Source organism: Leiobunum rupestre, chromosome 1, assembly GCF_980474605.1.
Source record: "Leiobunum rupestre chromosome 1, qqLeiRupe1.1.hap1, whole genome shotgun sequence".
NCBI lineage: Eukaryota > Metazoa > Arthropoda > Arachnida > Opiliones > Sclerosomatidae > Leiobunum > Leiobunum rupestre.
Window position 1 is genome coordinate 67,909,501 of NC_143384.1, and position 9,150 is coordinate 67,918,650.

Consider the following 9,150-nt stretch of genomic DNA (forward strand, 5'->3'; position numbering starts at 1 on the left):
GTACTGCGCGCTAATTGGCTGGCGCGAAATTATTCAAAATGGCGCTGATTGGTTGGTATTTTGGCGCGAAAAGGGGTCAGTACTCCTTTAAAGGAATTCCCAGGCTCGCTATACTCGGGCATTGTTAAAGTGGTGACAGGTTTGATTGATTACGAGCAGGTGTAGAAATAACTTAGCGGCGCAAATACCTTTAGTGACAATACCGAGAGAAAAACCTATTAATTATGTCATCGAATTAAATTGAGTCGCGCTGGAAATGCGTTAGTGAACAATCCTTTCGCATAGTCATGGTAGAACCGGTTCATTCCGCTTTCGTTAAGTAATTAATCATTTTGACAAATTGACAATAGGACTGTCACGCGATTATTTTGTTCTTTCCCCCCCCCCCCTTACCTTGCGAGTATAAAAGAAACCGCGCAACGGTCAATTTAGCAGAAGCGACGAACACCGCCCTCACTCTCCCCCGACGACTCAAGAAGATCAGCAAGATGGTAATTATGTTTTTGAAATTTTTTAAGCGAGATTGGTTTTTAATCTCTATATGTCTTAGGCAGCCCGAGACGACATTAAGCTCGATTATGACACTCCCCCAACAGCACCAGTGAAGTTGCCCGAAGTATACGCTAGAAAATCAAAAGTCGGCGAAGTAATTAAAAAAAATAAACCTCGACAATTATTCGCGGGGAAAGGGGCTAACCAAGACATAGAAAAATTAACAAAGAATACCACTTGGCACGATATTGTATTAGAATTCTCCGAGCTCGGAGATTTGGGCGTTAAAATAACGACCTTTGACCAAAAAATATATATAGATATAAGGCGTTACGCCACGCACGTAGCATCCAGTCTTCCGCAACCGACTAAACAGGGTGTATGCGTTAAACTAGAATCAGGACCCCAGCTTAAAGCAGCCTTAGAAGACGTCAAGGACCTAGACGCCGTTTACCTAATTGAGGGTGATAAATTAGAAATTCGCCATAGCCAGGCCACCGGTCACACTTGCTTGACCAAAAATTCTGGTTCCTCATTTGTAAAATCGCTGACCCTATACGGAAGAAGAGACATTCACGACGTCCTGCGGTTATTGAGGGAAGTGACTCTACGCTACGACGAAATTCGTAAATTACAATGACTCAAGAAGCCCCTCTCGATTTAAGCACCAGGTTTCGACCTGAGAACTATTATTCGGTTACTAAAATTATCTCTCGGACTTCCAAAAAATACAAATGTAAAACTTTAGAATTCAAGTGCGAGTTTAAAAACTTGGACGATCTCAACCACGCGCGAATAGAAACCCAATTAAACGAAATTTTCCAATCCCTATTAAACGAAATTAGCGATGAAAATCAGGGTTATAGTCGTATCAGAATAGCGGTCAGTTCGGACGAACTCGAAGAGCCCATTAATTTCCAATTTATGAACCTAAACGAGTTGACGGCCGATAGAATTTTAAGCGGTATCGAGCAGGTAGCCCAGTCCCATAAAAATTTATACTTTGAGGCCCCCCTAAAATTCGACATAATTCTTCTGCAAGACACCAATATGAGTGGTAGTCGAAAAAGTATTCGTAACAGGACTATTGAGTGCTTAGAAAATTACATTGAACAGGGCAATACCTTTATTCCAATTCGCAATTCTGATAATCTGTGTTTTGCGAGGGCTGTAGCGGTAGGACAGTGCCTCGCTGACTACCAAGAATTAAAAAATAAAGGGCAATCCAAAAATTTTAATAGCTATGATCTAAAGTACATTCGTAATGTCGACCATCCAAAACAAAAAAAAAGCGGCCTTAGCGTTACACAGATTATCAAAAGTTCCCCCAGGTCCTGTTGAAATAAAAGACATTCCTAAATTCCAAAATGTCTTGCCCGATTATCAAATTATCCTACTCGATTCCGATTCCAATTTTGACCCCATTTATTTAGGTCACTTTCAACCCAAACAAATCTTTCTCCTTAAATTAGGAAACCACGTTCACGTAGTGAGGTTTTACGCCGCCATGTTCGGGGGAATAGGGTACTGTCCATTTTGTTTGAAAGTTTTTACGAATGTCAAAGTAAAAAAACAGCACAATTGCGAGGGGGGCGTTAGCTGTAAGCGGTGTCTCGACACGAATGTTTCTCATACCGAAACTAGTCAACGTTGCGCCAACTGCTTTAGATATTTTTCGGGGAATACGTGCTTCCAAAAGCATATAGAATTAGGCACGTGCGACAAACTCAAACGTTGCCTAACTTGCGGGAAAGAGTTTGAAGGCGAGCACGTATGCGATTTGAAATGTCATTACTGCAAAATTGAGCACCCGAAAAATGCGTGTTTTGTTCAACCTATCACGTTACCGGAAAATTCCACCAGAATCCTTTACTTTGATTTTGAAACTTTAGTCGACAATGACGAGATTAAACCCGTTCTGCTAATTACCGCTATGCAAGACAGTCCGTACTCTGAAACGTACGATTACCGTACCTTTACCGGCTTTAATTGCGTCGAGACATTTTTAGATTACTTATTGGAGAGTCAGGTCGTTGCAAAAAAGGGTAAGACCAAATATTCAAAGGTCGAACAAGTTTTTAATAACATTACGTGCATTTCGCATTTTGGGTCTGGATTTGATAGTTTACTCGTATTAAAAGGAGTTCTGGCCCGGTCAATAACCCCCGAAGTTATCTTTAAAGGCTGCAAACTTCTCGCGATGTTTCTTTCCAAATACAATATAAGATTTATAGATAGCTTTTCTTATTTTCCAGCCCCTCTCAGAAGCTTCTCCAAAACCTTTAATTTAAGCGAAAGCAAGGGATTTTTCCCGTATTCATTCTTAAAAAAAGACACCTTAGACTATATCGGCGTCGTACCGGAAAAATCCTTTTTCGAAGTAGATAAATTCACCCCCGACCAATTGGCAAATTTCGAAACTTGGTACGACGCCCAAAAATGTACCGTTTTTGATTTAAAAGAAGTGTTGACAAAGTACGCCATTGATGACGTCAAGCTGTTACAGAGGGGTTTTGACCGGTTCAGAAATCTTTTTAGAGAAAAGGTCAATTTCGACATTTTGACGGGAAAAAGCGTGACTCTACCGGGAGCTTTCACCGATTTATTTTTGAGCCGGTATCTGAAACCAAATACCATAGCTATTATCCCGCCAGCAGGGTACAGGGGCAAGCATTCCGTTAAAGCTCTCAGATGGGCGGCTTACTTGGAGCAAAAAATGCACGTAAAGTTTCAAACGGCGCGATCGTTGGAGGGAGAAAAGTATTTAGCTCCTTACCACCCCGACATTTACAGCGCTGACCCTTTAATAATTGGGGAATTTTTCGGGTGTTTCTGGCACGGGTGTCCCAATCACACTGACCATAATGGGTACAATTACGAACTTAAAGAATCTAATATCAATAATTACTTAAAAACTCTCGACAAAATCGAATTTTATCGTCAAAATTACCCCAACGCGCGTTTAATTACCATATGGGAGTGTGAATGGGACACTTTTTTAAAAGGAAACCCCGAAATAAATTTGTTTTGCGACGAACTGGCTTTCTCTGACCCGATCAATTCGCGAAGCGCTCTGAGGGGCGGCCGCGTTGAAAACTTTTTACTGTATATAGAATCCACCCCCGAGAGGCCGATTAAATTTTACGATTTTAACAGTATGTATCCGTCGGTCTCCATGTCCAAAAATTACCGCTACCCCAAAGGGCTCCCCGAAATCTTAACTAGCAACTTTAATTACGAACCCGATTTCTATTTCGGGCTAATCAAAGCGACTCTTCTCCCACCCCAAGATCTATATCTCCCCGTCTTGGGCTCCCTGATTGGCGATAAATTAATGTTTACGCTATGCAGAACGTGCGCCCTCTATAATCTAGCCGACTGTCGTCATACCGAGGCGGAACGCGCGATTACGGATACGTACACTACCCCCGAGTTTTATTTATCCCTTCAATATAATTTCAAAGTTTTACAAATTCACGAAGTGCAGCATTATCGCGAAACTTTCGACTCTGACTGCCCCCTTTTTGACGATTATGTCAGAGATTTTTACAAAATGAAAACCCAATACGCTGGTTTTCCTAAAAACGTTGACTCCTTAGAAGAAAAACAAAAATATTTAAACGACTTTTGGGAACAAGACGGGATAAAAATAGGCCTAGAAGAGGTTAGCTCTAACCCGGCTCTCAAGGCGCTTGGCAAGCTTTCCCTTAACCAGCTTTGGGGGCGTCACCTAATTCAATTACGTCAAAATAATAGTTCTTTTATAAACTCCTACGCTGACTTGGTTAAAATTTTAACTGATAAAACGAAAGAGCTGACCGATTTAAAACTCCTAGACCAAATATCACGAAGACCACGTCCCGGCTTATCGTAAAGGTTCCCCAACTGTGGGCATTTTCGTCGCCTCTTATGGGCGTATTAAATTATACAATCTAATGGCTAAAATCGGGCCTAATTTGGCCTACGGCGATACGGACAGTTGTATTCTGATACACGATAAGAAATTAGATTTAACTTTATCAAGCAGCTTGGGCGGACTTACGGATGAATATCCTAATGACCCCATTAAAGCTTTTACCACGATAGCCCCCAAGGGTTACTCTATCTTGTTCGAATCGGGCAAAATTTTAACCAAGATAAAAGGCGTCACTCTTACTAAAAAAAATCAGACCATCTTAAACTTTGACACGATAAAGCAGTTGGCGCTCGAGAACCGCGAATTAAAATACCGTGTCGAGATTCCCTTTAACGTGAAAAGACAAAAAACCGGGCACTTGTATCTCAGACAAGCCGAAAAACTAGTGGGATTTACGTCGACGAAACGTATATTTTTCAAAGACGGTACTTCTATTCCCTACGGATATTCATGTCTCTCACACGCCTAAAATTTCAAACCCCCTGTACCTTTCTTTTGGTCGGGAAAAAGTCACTGGACGTTTAATCTCTTGAAAAATAAAAATTTAATGTTCGACAATCCACCCCAAAAAATTTTATATTGCTACAATCTTTGGAACGATCAATTTGACGAATTAAAAACCCTCGTCCCCGAAATTGAATTCCATAGAGGGCTCTTTAGTGAAAAACCCGAAGATTTGTTTGACAAAAGACAAAACAACCTCTTGGTGCTAGACGACCTTTCGAGCGAGTGCTTAGACAACGCGCTGGTATCTGAACTTTTTCGAGTGTGTTCGCATCATCTGAATCTGAGTATTGTATTCTTATGCCAGAACGTCTTTGGTCAGGGCAGATTTTCGCGCGACATTTCGCTTAACGCCTCATTTATAGTCCTGTTCCGAAGCCCCCGTGATCCATCACAAATAAAACATTTAAGTCGTCAGATCTTTCCGCATAACCCTAATTTTCTGAGCAACGTTTATAATTACGTAACGTCGGATACGCCCTATTCTAACGTGGTTGTTGACCTACAACAAAAAACTCCCGAATTTCTAAAAGTTAGAACGCAATGCCTCATGGAAGAAGGACCCATGCTAGTATTTACCGAAAATTAATTTTTTATTTTATGTATTTATCATTTTTGGTAGAGGAAAATGTATATTATTGTAATAATCAGAATATATAACAAAGTGTTTATTCGAATTTTACGTCATTCTGTAAAATGCCTTTGCCCAGGTCAATTATAGAAAGCTGCCCGTATCTAACTTTATTAAAAAAGGCTTCCCCAAATCAAAGACGATTTTTACTGAAGAACGCCACGCGAGATCAGGTTGGCTCAATCGCGAATATCTGTCATAATATTTGCCGCGGAGCTTTACCAGTTGGCGAGCATAAACGACGGCAATTACAACGATATAAAAAATCTATTAGAAAACTAGGTCAAAGAGATCTCAGTGATTGTTATCGACGAAGAATTCTAGTCTCGCAAACGGGCGGTTTTTGGGGAGCGATTCTCGATTCGCTCATCCCGCCAATCTTGGGTCGTATAATTAATCCGGCGCGATGAAGAAATTTGTCTTGCTACCCGCGGATAGCTATTTATCCGATACCGAAAAATTGCTAAATTTAATACAAGAACACATGAATAGTATTCTTAACAAACCCGTTCGAGACGGTAGTGAAGAAGAAAAACTACGAGAATATCTGGCAATGTTGGCGCGGTATCTCAGAATTAAAGACTATGACGGCGCTCCAGCCGTTCAAATAAAACCGCCTCCTTTACCTCCTTCTTCGAGTACGTTAGCGCCGATACAGTTAGCACACGGTGCGATCTACCAGCCTCCCGCTGTACCTAACGGTTCATTCGGTAACCCGCCGCTCGCCTCGCCAAGTTTTTTTTCGCCTCCCCAAACGCCAAATCAGCTCCATCAACTATTCGCCGCGCCGCAACAGGTGCAAAGAGCCGTACAGCAACCTCTCCACCAACTGGAAATGGCTATTAACAGGCCCCTCCCAGCATCACCGATAAATCCTGGAATTTCTACACCATGGCAGAGTGTCTCCGGCATTTCGGGGTTGGACGAAAGTCAATCGCCCGATTACGCCCATAAAACTTTAATTGCAGCCCCACCGCATCTCGTGACGTCACGAAATATTCCATTCAAGCCTGACTTTGCGAGTACTCCAGGCTACCAAAAGGGAAGATGGAAGAACGGCGCTAGCAACGTTTTCACTTCACCCGCTCGAGCTGAGCTTCGTAAATCTCGAAGCGAAACGAGTCTCGATGAATATAGCACGCCAACTTTCAAAGATAGCAGCTATAAGCCTTCGGAATCCACCCTTCGTAATACGACCGAACCTGTTTCCTTGCCTTTCGTAGGACCGCTCTTGACAAGAAAGGAATTGCCAACCCGCCAAGGTCGCGTATTCTAAAGATCGTGAAATTAATGATTGGGAAATTAATGAATGGGAAAATTAATGTTTTTTTTTGTAAAACCATGTTTATTAAACACTATTGATTACAAAATCTGTTTTCGTGATTAAATAAATGCACACACAATGCCAATAGCGAAATTACTTCGTTCATATATATTTCATTATTATACATTTTTAAAATTTTCTTAAAGCTTAATCCAGCAGACCTATTTAACAGAAACGAAGCAACGTGCAAACCGCAAGTTTCTTGGTTCATATCTTGAATTATATTTTTATTATAAAACCATTTCTGAGCTAAATGATCCAATTTAAAACCGTAGACATCAAAATGTTGACCGAAAGAACAAAAAAATCTCCCACGCGTTGTCCTTTCCTATTTTTAGCACTGACGAAGATTCCTATCCAATGGCTTCCCGGCATTGATGAGTCTTGTACATTGGCCACCAAACAAAAGGGCTTTTTTTTCGGACAATCTCGAGGTAAAGTATCTTTGGAAAATGTGCCCAGAAAAAAAGGTTTGGTTCTCGGGTCGCATTTTAAAAAGGCGTCCAATTGAAAAGTATTCATGGCAAAACTCTTTGAATTTCTTCGGGGTAAAATGACCCCAATATTTTCTCGTTATTCTTGTCCTTGATATGGTAGAGTGGGCGGGGTTTATTTATCACCTTCGATATGGTGAAAACCTCTTTACCCCAATATCCTTTAAATCCCTTACGAAATACTTTGCTGGTTTTTGACAGGCGCACGTGATCGCCAATCTTGAATTTCGGTTCCTCTCTTTTCGCTTTCTTTCCAAATAATTTTTGCCAAACAAGATGCTCATTGGCTAAGCTTACTTCGCTAGGTCTATATCCCGTCGTGCGATGAACGCTATCGTTATAGGACTTTACAATTTTTGGTAGTTCTTTTATAAATTTTTTTCCTTTACTTTTGGTAAGAAATCTGTAAATTTTATTTTTAAGCGTCCTATTCACTCTCTCGCATACGCTGCTTTTTTTATCGCCGTAACAAACGAAATGCTTAATTCCCTGGTCCTTGAAATAGCGTTGCACTTTACGATTTAAAAATTCAGAACCTTGATCAGTATTAATTTTCAAAGGCTTACGTTGTTTGTGGATTTTTTTGAAAGCAGCTAATATATCGCTCGCTCTCTTAGTTTTCACGGGAATAGCGAATAAATATCGGGACAGAATATCGATATTAGTAAGAATATAATTAAATTTATTAATATTTTTTAATTCGTTTAACTCGATTAAATCAGCCTGGTGTTCTTCGTTCAAGCTCGTGACATAAGTCCTATTTCTAGGAAAATTAAATTTTCTATCTTTGTGCAACGTATAGGCGTCTTGGGTCAACGCCCAATCTTTAATTTTTTTCTTGGAAATAGAGGGTAATTGTTCGGATAAACGTTTTAGTCCTCCCAGACTTCCGGGATTTTCTGGGTCAAAATAAATAGATTCTATATTCATGTCTTGACAGTTCAAAGTGTGCTACATTATTAAATGAAAGACCAGCAAAGTTTACATTTTTATACATTTTAATGGAAATTTTTAATACATCAGCTCTGATAAAATTTCAGATTCATTTTGCATGATATTATGATATAAATTTTCTACCCCCAGTTTATAGTCGGGAAAGTTGACGTAAAATGCCTTAATTACGTTGTCATAGTTCATAAGGGGTATCGCCATCTTGACACTTTTTTCAAGTCTTTCGCAGAAATGTGACGCGATCGGTTTGCAGCTAATGTGATGGGCCAATTGATTATGGCAGGGCAGGTTTGGGCACGCCTCGGTTAACGTAAATAATACACTTTTTAATTCGTCTAAAATAGACATTTTCATTCCTTCAAAAGCGTCTTTTCGGTCAGTTATTTCTTTGTCGAGACTCGTACGGATAATCTTCAAACGGTCCCAGGCTTCTTTATCTAGGGCGACCCCGTTGGCGGAGGAATACACAACGTCGTAATTTGAATTAGACCCGCGAATATAGCCGCGAATATCAATAATTCTTCCACGCTGACAGAAGAATCCTTCCAACTTGACACTATCCGACAACCAGCTGTGAAAACGTATAGCTTCGGTAGTGGTATTGAAAAATCTTTCAATTTCTTGTTCATAGTTCCAGAGATTCTTCCACACTTTTACGCTAAAATTGACATATTTTCTATGTCCTTGACGGTTAATTAAAATTTCAGGCTCCGCGAGATTCGCCGATAAAAAAATGTCGAGTTGGTTGGAGAGAAAATGGGGGCGTGTCATTCTCAAACAAAAGCTCGCGTCGAACTAATCGAATAGAAAACAGGTTGGCTCATTTTATTCGTTACTA

General features: G+C 40.4%; 1 protein-coding gene across 1 annotated transcript; it reads left to right on the forward strand.

Annotated features, from left to right (window-relative positions):
- Positions 1–483: 483 nt before the first annotated feature.
- Positions 484–1,763, forward strand: LOC149966196 (uncharacterized). Its single transcript, XM_090171062.1, has 2 exons — positions 484–491; positions 551–1,763. Exons 1-2 carry the CDS (start codon positions 489–491, stop codon positions 1,130–1,132), a joined length of 585 nt encoding a protein of 194 aa, XP_090027188.1. The 5' UTR covers positions 484–488; the 3' UTR covers positions 1,133–1,763.
- The last annotated feature ends 7,387 nt before the right edge of the window (positions 1,764–9,150 follow it).